This window comes from Pollicipes pollicipes, unplaced genomic scaffold (assembly GCF_011947565.3).
Source record: "Pollicipes pollicipes isolate AB1234 unplaced genomic scaffold, Ppol_2.1 Scaffold_7262;HRSCAF=8765_pilon_pilon_pilon, whole genome shotgun sequence".
In the NCBI taxonomy this organism is placed as follows: Eukaryota; Metazoa; Arthropoda; class Thecostraca; order Pollicipedomorpha; family Pollicipedidae; genus Pollicipes; species Pollicipes pollicipes.
In genome coordinates, this window is record NW_023597055.1 from 7,930,754 (window position 1) to 7,946,801 (window position 16,048).

The 16,048-nt window shown below is 53.4% G+C and overlaps 1 protein-coding gene across 1 annotated transcript; it reads right to left on the reverse strand.

The window, feature by feature from the left end:
- Positions 1–4,528: 4,528 nt before the first annotated feature.
- Positions 4,529–12,674, reverse strand: LOC119114183 (putative sodium-coupled neutral amino acid transporter 10). The gene is made up of 8 exons (XM_037238387.1): positions 12,655–12,674; positions 12,450–12,598; positions 11,449–11,585; positions 10,662–10,776; positions 10,241–10,356; positions 9,329–9,494; positions 6,538–8,414; positions 4,529–4,688 (listed from the first exon to the last, which is right to left on the reverse strand). Exons 1-8 carry the CDS (start codon positions 12,672–12,674, stop codon positions 4,551–4,553), a joined length of 2,718 nt encoding a protein of 905 aa, XP_037094282.1. The 3' UTR covers positions 4,529–4,550.
- Positions 12,675–16,048: the final 3,374 nt, after the last annotated feature.

Below are 16,048 nucleotides of genomic sequence, written 5' to 3' on the forward strand. Positions count from 1 at the left end.
GGCTGCAACATAGCATCGCACGCTGCAGCACGAAACTATAGTTTGATGGGAAAATCGTCAAAAATATGAAAGCATGCAAAAGCGGGGTAGGTAAATCGCGCCTTTTGCGCTAACACGGCTAACTTCCGCTTCATGGCTTTTGTTTGAGTTCCCGATTTGCTTTATTCCGAACCACTTTTTTAAGATTTGATCCGAAGCCTTTGAATGGATGGATTTCCGGGATCAGAGCTCACGCTAAGCAGTGCTTGTTGTGTGAGCCCTGACCCCTACCATCCGATCGCGCAATTCCATGTCAACGGCAGAATTTTGTGGCGAAAGCTAACGTGCCGCAATGCTCAGCACGATCCGTCCTGCCCTCTGACGTCAACTGACCTTTAGCGCGACCGCTGCCACCGGCCGCAGGCCATACCTGTCAAGGGCAAATAGCGAGCGCCCTAAAGCGACTCGAACCCCTCCCGCCACGGTGGGTGAATCGGGAGGCAGGCGCTCTAACCAACTAAGCCACCGGGACGGACGCTACGACCAATAGCATGCATTTACTAAGCTCGCAGTCTGCTTTGCGCAAATGTTTGTTAAAATAGTGAATATTTGTTTAGCGTTTAGCGATATTTTGACACGAGGAAGCAAATGAAAATTTGCTGTGAAATTTCGAAACCAGCTGTACTGCCATTATACCGTCGTTGATCAGCATCTTTTTAAAGCGTTATGAAGCTAAATGTGCGTGAGGTAACGGACGCTATGCCACCGTGGAAGGGAGAAACCCGCGCATGTCACGTGCTTTCGCAATGGTTCTGTTACTTCGCTCGCGGTTACGTGGTTCTGTGTTACGCTCTTCGCCTCGCAGAATGGTGCACGCGATGGACGGAGGAGGTGGAATGAGCATCTCGCAAGTGTGAGGCAATGGCGATGAAAAAATATCGATAGACTCAAAATACACAGCGGCCATCTTACTCTGGACGCCCCCAACGCACCCATCGTTGGGGGCCGTTCAGGCACTGATTCATGAAGATCCTTGGCGTTTTTTACGAGCGCACCGGGCTACTAAGGCTATTTCGCGCTCCTCAGTTACCATTTCAGCATTCTATTCTGTTAGACTGGTCTAGACTAGAACGATTTATTATTTAAACAAATATCAAATCCTGTCCAATCAGATAAATCCTGCGCACCTCGAAGCGAAGTTCCGACGCCGACATCATAGACATATGGTGACGTCACAAGATCACGTGACTTGGTGGTCGACTCACCGGATAACCGTACTTGGCACACAGGACGTTGAGCCCACTCAGGTTTGACAAGCTTAGCCGACGACCGCGATGAATTGCAATAACGTGCGGCTCTCAAACTTGTGGCATTGGTAATACGAAAAAAGGAGAGATGTAGGTGGTTTTTGGTCACAGCGAACACGACGGTAAAGTTGTTTGCTTTTCATGGTACAGTTAGTTCCTGTTTAAGCCAAGGCATCTCATATTCGGGACGGATCTGAGAGAAGGTGCCCTTGGTCTCTTCTTGGTCAATTACTGGCACACGCACCAATGGGACAGCTTTTAGATCATTTCCATTGAGATCATTTGCAGCGGCTCTATTTGCCTACACCGTGCAATGTACACGATGACGCAATCAAACGATGACTTGTTTAGAAGCATATTTACTTAAAAGAGAACTTGTGTTGTCTAGGGCAGTCTTTCCTACTTAGAAAGTATACCAATGGTTTATAAGTGAGCTTTTTTATTATGTCCGATGCCTGCTCCAATATCTTCAAATGTGAATCATTTCTTTTAAAAACGTCCCAAAACAGCGGATTCGCAGTATGCAAACAGTAGCACGTCTTTCTGCACCGAACGTCCCGCACTGTTACAGGCACGATGGCTCGTTTCCTCGTTCGTGATCATAATAATTGCTGATAATTGTGCTTTGTCGCCCCACAAAGTGTTTCCATCCAGGGTAAGGGCTGTCGTGTGCTGCCATCTAGGGTGAGCGATGCCTTGTTCTATCACCCGCAATGTGTAGGGAAGCACACTCTGTTGGCGGGTTATTCTGCGCGATTATTTGGAAGCTGGTAGCTGTCAAGTTAAATACGTAGACATGGCAGGGGCGTGGTGGACATCCGTCCTCGCATCCTTCATGCTTCTTCTGCATCCTCGCGACGCCCCGCTCGTCCGGGGTAGGTTGACGCGTCAGCGATGAAAGGACAGAAGCGCCGCCAGGTGGAGCAGCGGTCCCGAGCGCCGAGCACACATCCCGCAGAGGGGTTCCTGTGCAGGAAAAGCCTCGGCGGATGAGTCCACGTGCATGCAGTTCTGCCCCGCCGCTATCAATCCCGCTTCATCCCATGACCCTGAAACGGCCATGGCTTGCCGAAAGGTCTCAAATCTAAACAGCAAATAATAACAGCGTGGTGGCAGGTTCGATCAGGCTCCGAGCTTTTGGATGGTTGTGGGTTGCCGCGCCTGGGCATGTGTTCACGAGCACGCTGCTTTCGTGTTTGACTGACCTGGGAATTGCAGGCCTGCGCTGCCCATTACATATGCTTAACCTCTTCGGCTGCTTAACCTTTACGCCTACTGTGCCGAAAGGCGACACAGAGACACAGACTTCGTGACTAGTCTCGCATCACTGCAGTGACGGGTTAACGACGTCCAGACTCGCTTTCGACGCACGTTCTCGCGAAAGTTTGAAGCCGAGGATTTTGCCTTCTTCGCGTTAGTCGAATCGAGAAATTAAATTGCGGCCATAATGCAATGCTGAAGGAAAACCCCGCCTCTGCAAGCCACGTGCATACAAATGTCAAGCTGTTCATTATTCACACCGCGCAATTTTTGAAGAACTGCGCTTGTTATTGCTGAAAACTGTGCAAACCTGCAATCAGTGGTTCTAAAGATTTACAATTTCATAAAAGCACAACGGCTTGGCTAGAACTGGCTGGGCCACGCCGGTTGAAAATATCTCGGAGTCCAGCTATGACTCGCTTAGCCAGTGGCCCAATCCGCAATATTTATTTCACAGCTCGCAGTTTGGGTCTGACAAACCATGATTGGTTCTATGTAGGATTTAGTTCTGAGACAGACGCCGAGATCTGTCATTTAAAAGGCGCGCGGCTTGTAACTAATTTGTCTGCAATCAATGATCTTTAATAAGGCGTTATTTTTGCCGTCGACTTACGCAGACATGGCGTGGTAATGGCCAATTGGCATTAGGAAAAACGACGAAATGTGTTGCATTCGCGTAAACTGACAGAACGCTGGTTCCGATCTTTCCCCCACGGCTTACCTGGGTTCCCCCAGTCCTGGCAACACCACTGGCGCTCCGCAACCCATGTTCATTCGTAGCGTGCGATCAGAACTCAAACGTCACACGCGGTCAATACCCAAACACTAGCGCGGAACGACGTCCACTGGCCTCCTGTCCTCCTTACCGTGTGGAGGAGACGCGAGACGTGAGACGTGAGACGTGAGACGTGAGACGCGAGACGCGAGAAGAGACGAGAGAAGAGACGTGAGACGAGAGACGCGAGACGCGAGACGCGAGACGCGAGACGAGAGAAGAAACGTGAGACGTGAGACGAGATAAGAGACGTGAGACGCGAGACGTGAGACGAGGCAAGAGACGTGAGACGCGGGACGTGAGACGAGAGACGCAAGCATGAGCGACAAGCATGATTTTGCAAAATTGCGTTGTTCGAAAGAGGTAAAATTCTGTTCGAAAGATCAGCCAACGAACAGCCAGCGAGACCAATCGTTTCTCACTTTGATGAGAGAAGCGCAGTTGTATCCTTCACTCGCATTGCTTGTGACGCAATATAAAACAGAATAACATACACTCCAGTTGACTCTAACCCCTGAACCCCAAAAGTCCAGCGAAAAGCATGCTCATCTGTCATTCTCATTCGCACAATTGCTTAAACCAATTTTCAAAACACCGAAAATATCCCATGTCACCGCGGAGGGTCAGGACCCTCCTGGCATGGCCCACCTGACACTCCACCTCGTGGCGGGTCAGGCCCTGACGTACTCAGAGCCGTGTTACCGCCTATGGGGTCAGACAGCTGTTCCGGGTCATACCTATCACTGCCAGCGCTCACTGTGCAATTCCCCCCTCCCCCCCCCCCCCACACAAACACATGTCATTGCAACGGTGCCCAAAACGCGCACCAGTTCCAGCTGTCACGAGACCCGTCACGCAGACAGTGCGTCATCGTGATCAGCACGCGCAAGCACCGCCCACCATCTCCGTCCACCAGGTCCCGGCCCGGCCTGGCGTCCGCCTTGAAACGCTTCACATCATCCCCCCCCCCCCCCCAGGCCGGCCCAGGGGCGCAGAGCCATAACACCGCACGAGGCGCCCCGGCACTGGCCGCTCCTCACCCCCACACAAACACCCCACATCCCCGCGAGGTCGCAGACGCGTCACTGCTGCACCGCGTCCAGCACCAGGACAATCACCGCGCACTGAGGTCCGCCGGTGCGGCTTCCACTGGCCCGTCGGTCCACTTCCCCCGGCGCCGCTGCCTCCTTGGCGCTGGCCCCCGCTGCCACTCACAGCGGCGACGGCTGCTACCGCGCGCCACGCGAGCCGGCCGCCTCCACGGCGGCCCAGTTCTCGGCCAAACGCACCAGCATCTCGTCGGGGGGCGACGGCGAAGGCTCAGGGGCGTCACGACGCGCCCGCGGCTGCGCAGCCGGCAGAGACATCTGGTGAGAGAGCCAGCACTGTAAGTTACGCTGACGAACACGGTTTTAGTTCATTGGGAACTTGCTGGGAGCGGGTAGCCATGCACGCGCGACTATTTGCAGATCTTCCCCACGGAATCCGTCACTTCTGCTGCCATCTGTCAACGAGTTTTCCAATAACCCCGCGCGCTCGCCGCGTGCCGAAGCGGATTCCGGCTGCCCGGCCATCACCACCAAGGTGATCATCGTCATCATATATTTAGTACGAATTGTTCTAAATATATGGCTTAGTGTTTGATTCGAGGCAATGTGCTGCATGTTACGGGAGAAAAACAATGAGGCAACCACGGCGAAAACGCCCCGAGGACGTAAGAAAAACGCATCGGCGCAAACATTATCTTCGATATCACAATAGCAAAATCTCGACAAACACATTGCATGGCTCTGGGGAGCCACAATGGCTGGTGGCGGGCGGTTACGGGACGACGCCTCATGATAAGGAAACGCCCTGTGCAACATGCACAGTCAGAAAGAGGGCGGCTCGAACGAGCCATCGTCGACCAGCGAATGGGTACCCCAGACCAGCAAAGCCATCATCCTCTGCTCTCAACAGCTCCAACTCCATACCACCCTCAGCAGCGTCCGTAAAGATGGGAGTTACCTTCGACTATATGCGGCGCTGGGAGAATCATATCCAAACTGCTAAAAAGTGTAAATCCATCCTATTTTGTCTAAAGTGATATCAGATTTATCACTTTTTCACACCCATAAACTCCTAATCGAAGCCCATGTTTCTCCTCTCATCTTTTACTGCCTCTAAGTCTGGGACGTGGCCGCGGTTCGCTTTCTATGCCGAGTACAAGGCCGAATTTCGCGGCCCGGATTATCTGTGGGCGCGTGGCCCAGATCACATTTCGCCTGTCTTGTAGGCGTTAAGCTGATGTGGCATGAGTGACCTTGTTCCACACCGTGACCCCATTGGCGCCTTCAAAGCCCTAATGACCCCTGTGCTCCCGTGGCGGTCCGGTCGCTGTCCACCCCTCGCACCGCTGTTAGCGCGTCACGAGGTCGGCGGTGGTCGTCGCTCCGGGACTGCCCGCTTTCTGGAGCAAGCCATAGGTTGCTGCAGTTCAACATTGGTCAGCAAGTTCCAGCTCAGGCAGCCAGAAAAACTGCGTGAAAGACTAAGATTAACGCGCAGGGCATTGTCGCAATGCGCTGCTTCGTCCTGAAACCATTGTAGCTCCCTGAGCTATGCTCTGTTCACGTGCACACTTTACCAATGTGACCCAGATGCTAGAACTTGCTTGTGAGCGGATTTTACGTTCTTGGTGTTTTACCGTTGTCGCGTCTTCCTTTTTATCGTACAGCACGAAACCCATTGACCGGAGTCAAACATTAAGCCATGGATATTGAATGATTCATGACGAAACATGATAATGATTTTCATGATGGTTGCAGCCACGGCCAAGAGTGCTGCTGCGGCCAGCCGGGATCACACGGTGTGATTCGATAACATCGTCGACAGATGGCAGCAGGACTGGCAACAATTCCATACGAAGGTCTACGAAAAGTCGCTCGTGCTTTGTTGAAATGTGGACTCTAGTTGCAGATACGATCAATACTTGCCTGATTGTTAGGACGGAGGAGCGTGTCATACAGCATTGCTACCTTATCTTGTTGCCGAAGCATTGCAAAACGTTACTCTCGCTTCACGCTTGCTTATCTAAAGCATCACGGCGAGTGATCACCCATACGACACTCACTGTTGAAAAACCGTTGAAAACTTTGGAAAGCAAACAACCTTGCCTCAAATACACTGAAGATTAAAGCCCAAATAGGTGGCGAACTAGGCGAAAGGAAATCTCACAAATTTGCGATCGCCGTTTCCGCTGTCAGCAGCTGGTACAGGAGGAGGCGCCGGTGCTGGTCCAGCCGCGCCAACAGGCTGCTGCTGCTGCTGCTGCTGAACCGGCTGCTGCTGCTGCTGCTGCTGCTGCTGCTGTGACATCACCTGCTGGTGAATCCACGCCGCCTGCTGGTTCGGCTGCTGACTTTGAATCATCGGCAGCTCGTTGGAGCCCGCCTGCTGATTCGGGCTCCGAAACAGCGGCTGCTGGTTTGGCATAGCCGGCTGCTGTTGCTGAGCTACGAGCTGGCCGGCGACCTGCTGGCCAGACATCCCAACCACGTTCTGTTGCTGTACTCCAGCGTTGGCCATAGGCTGTTGTACTCCGGCGTTGGCCATAGGCTGCTGTACTCCTGCATTGGCCATAGGTTGCTGTATTCCTGCATTGGCCATAGGTTGCTGTACTCCTGCATTGGCCATAGGTTGTTGTACTCCTGCATTGGCCACAGGTTGCTGTACTCCAGCGTTGGCCATGGGCTGCTGTACTCCAGCGTTGGCCATAGGCTGCTGTACTCCAGCGTTGGCCATGGGCTGCTGTACTCCAGCGTTGGCCATAGGTTGTGGTACTCCAGGACTGGCCATAGGTTGCTGTACTCCAGCGTTGGCCATAGGCTGCATTACTCCAGCGTTGGCCATGGGCTGCTGTACTCCAGCGTTGGCCATAGGTTGTGGTACTCCAGGACTGGCCATAGGTTGCTGTATTCCAGCGTTGGCCATGGGCTGCTGTGCTCCAGCGTTGGCCATGGGCTGCTGTACTCCAGCGTTGGCCATAGGCTGCTGTACTCCAGCGTTGGCCATAGGCTGCTGTACTCCAGCGTTAGCCACAGGTTGTGGTTCTCCAGCGTTGGCCATAGGTTGCTGTACTCCAGCATTGATGACAGGTTGCTGCACTCCAGCGTTGGCCACAGGTTGCTGTACTCCAGCATTAGCCATAGGCTGTTGTACTCCAGCATTGGCCATAGGTTGTTGTACTCCAGCATTGGCCATAGGTTGTTGCAGTCCCACATTGGCCATAGGTTGCTGCACTCCAGCACTGGACATAGGCTGTTGTACTCCAGCATTTGCAATAGGTTGTTGTACTCCAGCGTTGGCCATAGGTTGCTGTACTCCAGCGTTACCCACAGGTTGTTGTCCTCCTGCATTTGCAATAGGTTGCTGCAGTCCAGCATTGGCCATAGGTTGCTGAACTCCAGCGTTGGCCATAGGTTGCTGCACTCCAACGTTGGCTACAGGCTGCTGTATTCCAGCTTGAACATCCACACCCGCATTGTCCGGAACACCGGCGTTCCGCTCCAACTCTTTGGCAGAGCGTTGCTGCTTCATCTCCTTAAGCAGCTCCTTTTGCTCCTTCAGTAGCTCCTTCTGCTCCTTGTGGGTCTCCTCCAGCTTCTGCAGCACCTGCTCCTGCTTGGCCTCGATTTCCTTCTTCTGAGGGTCGGCGGCCTTCAGCGCGTCGTCTCTCTCGCGCTCCTCCTCCTCCTTCTTCAGCGCGCCCGCGTCCAGCCGGTCACCGCCCTCCGTCCTCTGCTCGCCTTCCTCCGCCTTCGGATCTGCGTCCTCCGCCTTCGGGTCTACGTCCTCCGCCTTCCGACCTGCATCCTTCTTCTTCCGGCCCGCGTCGTTCGGCTTCTCGCCAACGTCCTCGCGCTTCCGGTCGCGGCTCTTCGCCTTGCGGCCGCCGGCCTTCGCCTGCCGCTCCGCCGCCTCCGGCTGCTCGGCGCCGCGCTCCTGGGGCTCGGCGCCGCCGTCCGCCGGCGGCTCCGGCACGGCAGGCTCCTTCCGGACCTCCTCAGCCCCGGGAATGGCCGCCGCCACCAGCGGCGTCTCCCCCACGGCGTCTGCAAAACGGCGGCGGACCCGGGTCAGACGAACGACCGCGTCAGGAAACGCAGGGACGGAGTCGATGTCGCCGTCCACACGTCAATTAACTGTACTGGTGCATCTCCTCCCAAAGATTTTCGAAAGTGAACCCATGTACACTGCGATGAGAGACTGGCCATGTCTTGTTTTTGTTTTAGCGCCATGTTTGGTGAGGCGGTGAAATGATCGAGACCGACGCAACATATGACAGCAGCTCCTGCTTGGAACTTCCGGTAGGAGTTGAAGGCACAGACACCAGGTTACACGGAGTGCTCAACATTTGTGTGAGGTTTTGAACTGAAAGAGCCATCTTAACGATCATTTAGTGTAGTTCACAGCCCTGCCCTTCTAAAGACCTAAGCCCCTCTAGTTTTTTAGCTACACGCTCAAAGATGCGCGGCTACGCGTATCTCTTACGCGTATTTCAAAGATATGAAGATACGCGGGATATTTCGGGGAGACTGTTTCAAGGTCACCCAGGCATCCATGGCATCATAATAAGGTCACAAAAATGTTATTTTCGAGTCGTTCATGTCTGGCGTTCATAAGCAAAATTTGGCTCTCAATCAATGTCGCACAAGGTACGATGACATAATTAAACAATGACGTATTGAGGAGCGGATTTACTTGACAGAGGATTGTGTTGTCTATAGCAGTCTTTTCCACTTAACGGTATACCAATAATTGTAAGTGAGCTTATTTTATCACATCGGGCGTTTGCTTCAACGTCTTCAAATATCAAACGTTCCCTTTAAAGCCTGCAACGAAGACCGGCAAAGAAGGACGTAATGCTTCAGCTAGATTGACCAACCCGCTGAACGCCCTCCCTCAGACCCCACATTCCTAGTGCGTCGGCGACCACAGTCTTCGCAGCGCCGGGCGGTGCACACACCGTGTTTGAGCGTGGTGTTGGCCACCGCGGGCAGCGGCGCGGCCCGTGACGTCACAAGCTGCGGCACGGGCGCCACGGACGCCGGCTCCTGCGCCAGCTGGTCCGCGGCGTACAGGTTCATGTAGGTGCCGCAGATGAGCAGCACGATGCCGAGCACGAACGTCACCTGCGACGGCAGGTTCAGGGACGGCGTGAGGCGTCGCTCATCGCTCATTGCTCGTCGCACGTCGCACGTCGCTCGTCGCACGTCGCGACGCCGCTCAACGTCGTCTGAACCGGAATGTCAGCTCTGGGGTGGCTTACAGCATGCGTTGACGCACCGGCGCTGGGCGGAATACAGGCAGCACAAGCGCGGCACGTTGGCAACGGCCATGACACGCGACAGGCGATGCCAACCCATTTCTAACGTGAACGCTATGCTGCACGGATATGTATGCATGCTGCACCGATGGTAAGCTTTAGAACAAGTTGTTCAGTGCATTGGCGAGAAACTTTATTCACATAGATAAGACAGTGGCATGAGCCTTATTCCTCGGAGAAAACCAGGAGAATGGGGATAGAGTTGGGTTGGTATTTTGGCAACATGCCTTTATCGAAACAATAGCAGAAGACTAGATAGACTAGATAGACTTCTGCTGCTGTTTCGATAAAGGCATGTTGCCGAAATATCAACCCAACTATATCTCCATTCTCCTGGTTTTCTCCGAGAAATAAGGCTAATACTACTGTATTATCTATGTGAGTTTCAGAACAGACTGCGTCTGGACCTTAGCAATGCGCCCGGTGAGGGTGGAGGCGATATATTGGACGTGCCATATAGATTTCGTGAAGATGAAAGCTAGCTGTAAAATACATTGCGCACCCGTCTCGGCAGAACCCCCCGCTGAGTCCGTCACCCGATGGGCGCCTCACCTGCGCCGCCATTTTCTCCAGGTTGCTCCTGGAGGTGTTCTTGATGAACATCACCGATGGGAAGAGGATGGCTATGGCGGTGCCCATGGTGGAGCCCAGCAGACCCAGAACAACCTCTGCAAAAGTATCGGTATCTTTATCTTCGACGTTCGCAAACCCGCAACCACAACTTGGATGCTTGGACAAGACCTACTGGAGCGTGCTCAGAGTAGAGCGAACAGCATACGGGGAAGAGAACTGCACGTTACTTCGGCAAATACCTCATGACCACTTTGAATGTCCTCATCTGTCGTTGTCAGGTTGTCGAACGATGACTGCAATCCTCCATTCTCGGAGCCCTGCTGCAGCAAAAGACAGCATCACCGCAATCAAAAGACACCCCCCGGCTGTCAGCGGCAGCAGCGGGCGTACCACCACCTACCTATGCTGGGTATGACGATGCCGATGCACATGGCGGTCGCCAAGATGCAGAAGGTGATGCACTTGAAGCGCGTTTCGGGGATGTAGTTCTGCGGCAGCTCCAGGCTCGACCCCGGCTGGAAGAGCGGGCGGAATCAGCGGTCTCTCCACAGCGCACCCTGGACGGGTCACTGCGACCGGTCTGAGCTTTAGGTCCAGTCCGCGGCATCCTGTCTCGTCTGGCCTTGTTCTCGTCTGGTCTGAGTCATTATCGCAGCTCCAAAGTTGCAGATGCAGCTTGGACAGAAACACCGGCTTGGGTCACGAGCCAAGCATGGGTCACGATTTCAGCCCCTGGATCAAATGTCCAGTTTGGGTCACAATTCTGTACGGGTCACCTGTCCAGGAGTCAAAGTGCCATTGTCGGGTCAAGAGCCCAGTCTGGGTCAAATTCCAGCTTGGGCCACCGGACCCACCCGGCTCACCACTCCAGCCTCGGCCACAAACCTAATCCGCATCACAGTCCAGTCTTGGTTGCGTGTCCAGTTTGCATGCTGAGCTCATCTTGACTCACAAATCCAGCCTGAGTCGCACACTGACTTGGGCGCCAAACAGCCACCTATCCGTCAATAGGGACATCCGGAACGAACTACAGATCCAACCGCTACCACCATCATCCCCTGAAGTGAATCGCATTGCGTCTTACGCATCCAGCGTGCGCTCACCTGACTTCCGTTCATCAACACGTCCTGCCGATCATAAACGTCCGCAACGAACGTCCTCAGCGCTCTGAACGCGGCACAACTGACCCGTCTAAACAGCAGCGAGTTGACGCTGGTCCGACACGGGTAGACGATCAGCGGGAAGCCCAGCGCGATGGACATGACGAAGCCGATGTTGATCCAGCGCGAGACCGGTGACGGCATCAGGTGGACCAGGATGTTGCCTGCGGCAGACACCGGTTACCGGTTCTCCAGCGCTCGGCAGTGTCACGCGAGGAGCTCGTCATTCGTGCGAGGGCGCACGATGTTTACAACATGATGGATGAAAGAATGGCCATCATCACTAAAACAGACGATGATGATGGTCATCATCACTGAAACCTTTTGGGTAAATTTTTTAAAACTAAAAATTAAAATGCAAAATTAATAAAATTTGAGCAGATTGGAAAACGCTTCGAGGAGCTGAAACGCAAAAAGGAGATATAGGGGTCTTCAATCAATGCTTACGTGAAGAGTGCCCTATCCCAATCAGGTTCAGTTCCAGAACAAGGACGGGTGTTGGAACCGGGAAAGGAACGGGTGTTGGAACCGGGAAAGGAACGGTTGTTGGAACCGGGAAAGGAACGGGTGTTGGAACCGGGAAAGGAACGGGTGTTGCAACCGGGAAAGGAACGGGTGTTGTAACCGGGAAAGGGACGGGTGTTGGAACCGGGAAAAGAACGGGTGTTGGAACCGGAAAAGAAACGGGTGTTGGAACCGGAAAAGCCCCACTGGAACCACTCGGAGCAACGTCCATATTGACCCGTGATGTCCCGAAACACTCCAAAATATTGTACATCATTCCATTCAACAAGCATTCGTGAAAACGGATCTTGCGCAACTATAAGTGACGCATTAATTGTTCCACTTACGTTACCAAAACGGGCTGGCAGTATCCATTTAAAGCAGGACTCCTCTGACATCGTTACACATAACTTTGGTCACGTCCTGCCGAAAATTATGCAATCACCAACTTCCAAGCGTCAATCCATCACAGATCACCTAACCCGACTCCCCCACCGGTCGCAGAATGTGACGTCATCACTGACCGCCGAACGGGACGTCGTGGAGGGCGACGTAGCCGAAGAAGCCGACCAGGATGTAGACGGAGCTGCAGAGGTTGATCGCTCCGGCCACCACCGTGTTCATCCGACCTAGCGACGGGTCTGGCAGGTTCTCGTAGATGGAGAACACGTTACTGCGGAGGGAGGAAGTGTCAGGGGTAAAGGAAAGGCAGCGAGCCCTCGTACATACTGAATCACCATCTCGCACATGGTCCATCCACACCCTCTAAGGGGACAGATCTCCCTCCATCTGTGCCCTTTTAAGGGGACACAGGACACACACCCTTTAAGGGGACAGATGGAGGAGACAGATCCGACAAATGAGCAAGACGGGTCTAAGGGGACAGTCGGCAAAGGCGACACGCTGCTGCGGAGAGAGGTGGAGCCGGAGGCGGGTAATGGGCAGGAGGAAGCTCTTGTGGCCGTAGAATGGACACAGGCGACGGCGTGCACGCCAGCGCCAGAGCCTGGGTGTAGCAGCTCTTAGATGGGGAATGCGTTGATTCGGAGGGAGCAGACCTCGGAGACAAACAGCAGGCAGCACACCTCGGGGATGACAAAACTTGCTGCTGAAATTGATTAAATTCATTTTAATTCCTGAAAAAACGAAAAATTGCTGGGTGGCCGTCAGACTCGAGGAATGTGCAGCAAGATCTCCATGATGGATATCACGTTGCAGCGGAAGGAAGACTGTTGGGCGGTCAAGTGGTAGGCTTCGGTTGGTGCAAAGCCATCAAAGAACAAGATGAACGTCCAAACGCCTTTTTTGACACCACACTCGAGCGACACTGACCCAAAGGAAGATAAGCACTGAACATAAGCGCTACACGAATAACAACCACATCATCGCGCGCGCACAAGAGCAGAAGTTTGGAGCCCGGGTAGTAAATCCCATTCGGATTTGTTCGAACTGCCATCGCTTACCTGCGGGAAGTGACTATCACACAGACTGCTTCGCCCTGGATCTATACTGTTCACCAGATTCATACCCTGGATCTATACTGTTGCACAGATTCATACCCAGGATCTATACTGTTGCACAGATTCATACCCTGGATCTATACTGTTCCACAGATTCATACCCAGGATCTATACTGTTCCACAGATTCATACCCTGGATCTATACTGTTCCACAGATTCATACCCTGGATCTATACTGTTCCACAGATTCATACCCTGGATCTATACTGTTGCACAGATTCATACCCAGGATCTATACTGTTGCACAGATTCATACCCTGGATCTATACTGTTCCACAGATTCATACCCTGGATCTATACTGTTGCACAGATTCATACCCAGGATCTATACTGTTCCACAGATTCATACCCTGGATCTATACTGTTGCACAGATTCATACCCAGGATCTATACTGTTCCACAGATTCATACCCTGGATCTATACTGTTCCACAGATTCATACCCTGGATCTATACTGTTGCACAGATTCATACCCAGGATCTATACTGTTCCACAGATTCATACCCTGGATCTATACTGTTGCACAGATTCATACCCAGGATCTATACTGTTCCACAGATTCATACCCTGGATCTATACTGTTGCACAGATTCATACCCAGGATCTATACTGTTCCACAGATTCATACCCTGGATCTATACTGTTGCACAGATTCATACCCTGGATCTATACTGTTGCACAGATTCATACCCAGGATCTATACTGTTCCACAGATTCATACCCTGGATCTATACTGTTCCACAGATTCATACCCTGGATCTATACTGTTGCACAGATTCATACCCTGGATCTATACTGTTGCACAGATTCATACCCAGGATCTATACTGTTGCACAGATTCATACCCAGGATCTATACTGTTCCACAGATTCATACCCAGGATCTATACTGTTGCACAGATTCATACCCTGGATCTATACTGTTGCACAGATTCATACCCTGGATCTATACTGTTGCACAGATTCATACCCTGGATCTATACTGTTGCACAGATTCATACCCAGGATCTATACTGTTCCACAGATTCATACCCTGGATCTATACTGTTCCACAGATTCATACCCTGGATCTATACTGTTGCACAGATTCATACCCTGGATCTATACTGTTGCACAGATTCATACCCAGGATCTATACTGTTCCACAGATTCATACCCTGGATCTATACTGTTCCACAGATTCATACCCTGGATCTATACTGTTGCACAGATTCATACCCTGGATCTATAGTGTTGCACAGATTCATACCCAGGATCTATACTGTTCCACAGATTCATACCCTGGATCTATACTGTTCCACAGATTCATATCCTGGATCTATACTGTTCCACAGATTCATACCCAGGATCTATACTGTTCCACAGATTCATACCCTGGATCTATACTGTTGCACAGATTCATACCCTGGATCTATACTGTTCCACAGATTCATACCCTGGATCTATACTGTTCCACAGATTCATACCCTGGATCTATACTGTTCCACAGATTCATACCCTGGATCTATACTGTTGCACAGATTCATACCCTGGATCTATACTGTTGCACAGATTCATACCCAGGATCTATACTGTTCCACAGATTCATACCCTGGATCTATACTGTTCCACAGATTCATACCCTGGATCTATACTGTTGCACAGATTCATACCCAGGATCTATACTGTTCCACAGATTCATACCCTGGATCTATACTGTTCCACAGATTCATACCCTGGATCTATACTGTTCCACAGATTCATACCCAGTCCAATGCTGCCACGGCGAGGCATACCGTACAAAACACGCACAAAACGGCCACGAAGTTCCTCGCTTGGTATCTGGACGCAGCCTCGGGCCGCATCCGGCTGCCGGTCGGCATCGACGGAGGTCACCGTGACCGGGGGCGCACGCGCCGCCGGCCGTGGCCGGGCGGCGGCGGCCCCGCAGCCAGCGCGGCGGCCGACCCCCGGCAAAAACCGGCCGACCGAGGGTCATCGGGGCGGCCACGCCCCTGAGTCGGGTCAGCGGCGCCGGGCGGCCGCCGGTGCGGGCTGGCGGCCGCCCGGCGCCGCTGAGAGTGAGCGCCGCTGCCCCCACCGCGGGAGCACCCGCGGCGCCGTGAAGCACCGGCAGACGGCGCGGCGGCGGCGGCGGCGGCGGCGGCGGCGGCTCGCGGCGCGCGCTTCTGCCTCCACCGCGGGGAGCGCTCCACGCGCCGCGCAACACCGGCAGACCGCGCGGCGGCGGCGGCGGCGGCGGCGGCGGCGGCTCGCTGCGCGCGCTCGCGGCGTAGCCGGCCCTGCTCCGCGCACAGCTGCAGCGGTTGCTCGGCTCGTGCGGCGCGCAGCGCGCGCCGGTCGCCCACTGAACGCGGGTGAGGCAACGCCTTTCGGCCGGGTGGCAAAATCTGTCATGGATAGCTGGGTCGTCGGGAAAGCTCAAAACAGACTGCGAGATGAGAAGCACCGGCTCATGGAGTCAGTCATCTGATGCAAGAGCGGAAACTCAGCCGGTTGGCGAAATACGGCACCACATCAGACGCCATCTAAAGCAGGATTCCGTTCTAGAGGGAAGCAGGCGAACGGCATTTACCTAATCCTCAGAAAGGAATGTTTTTCTGG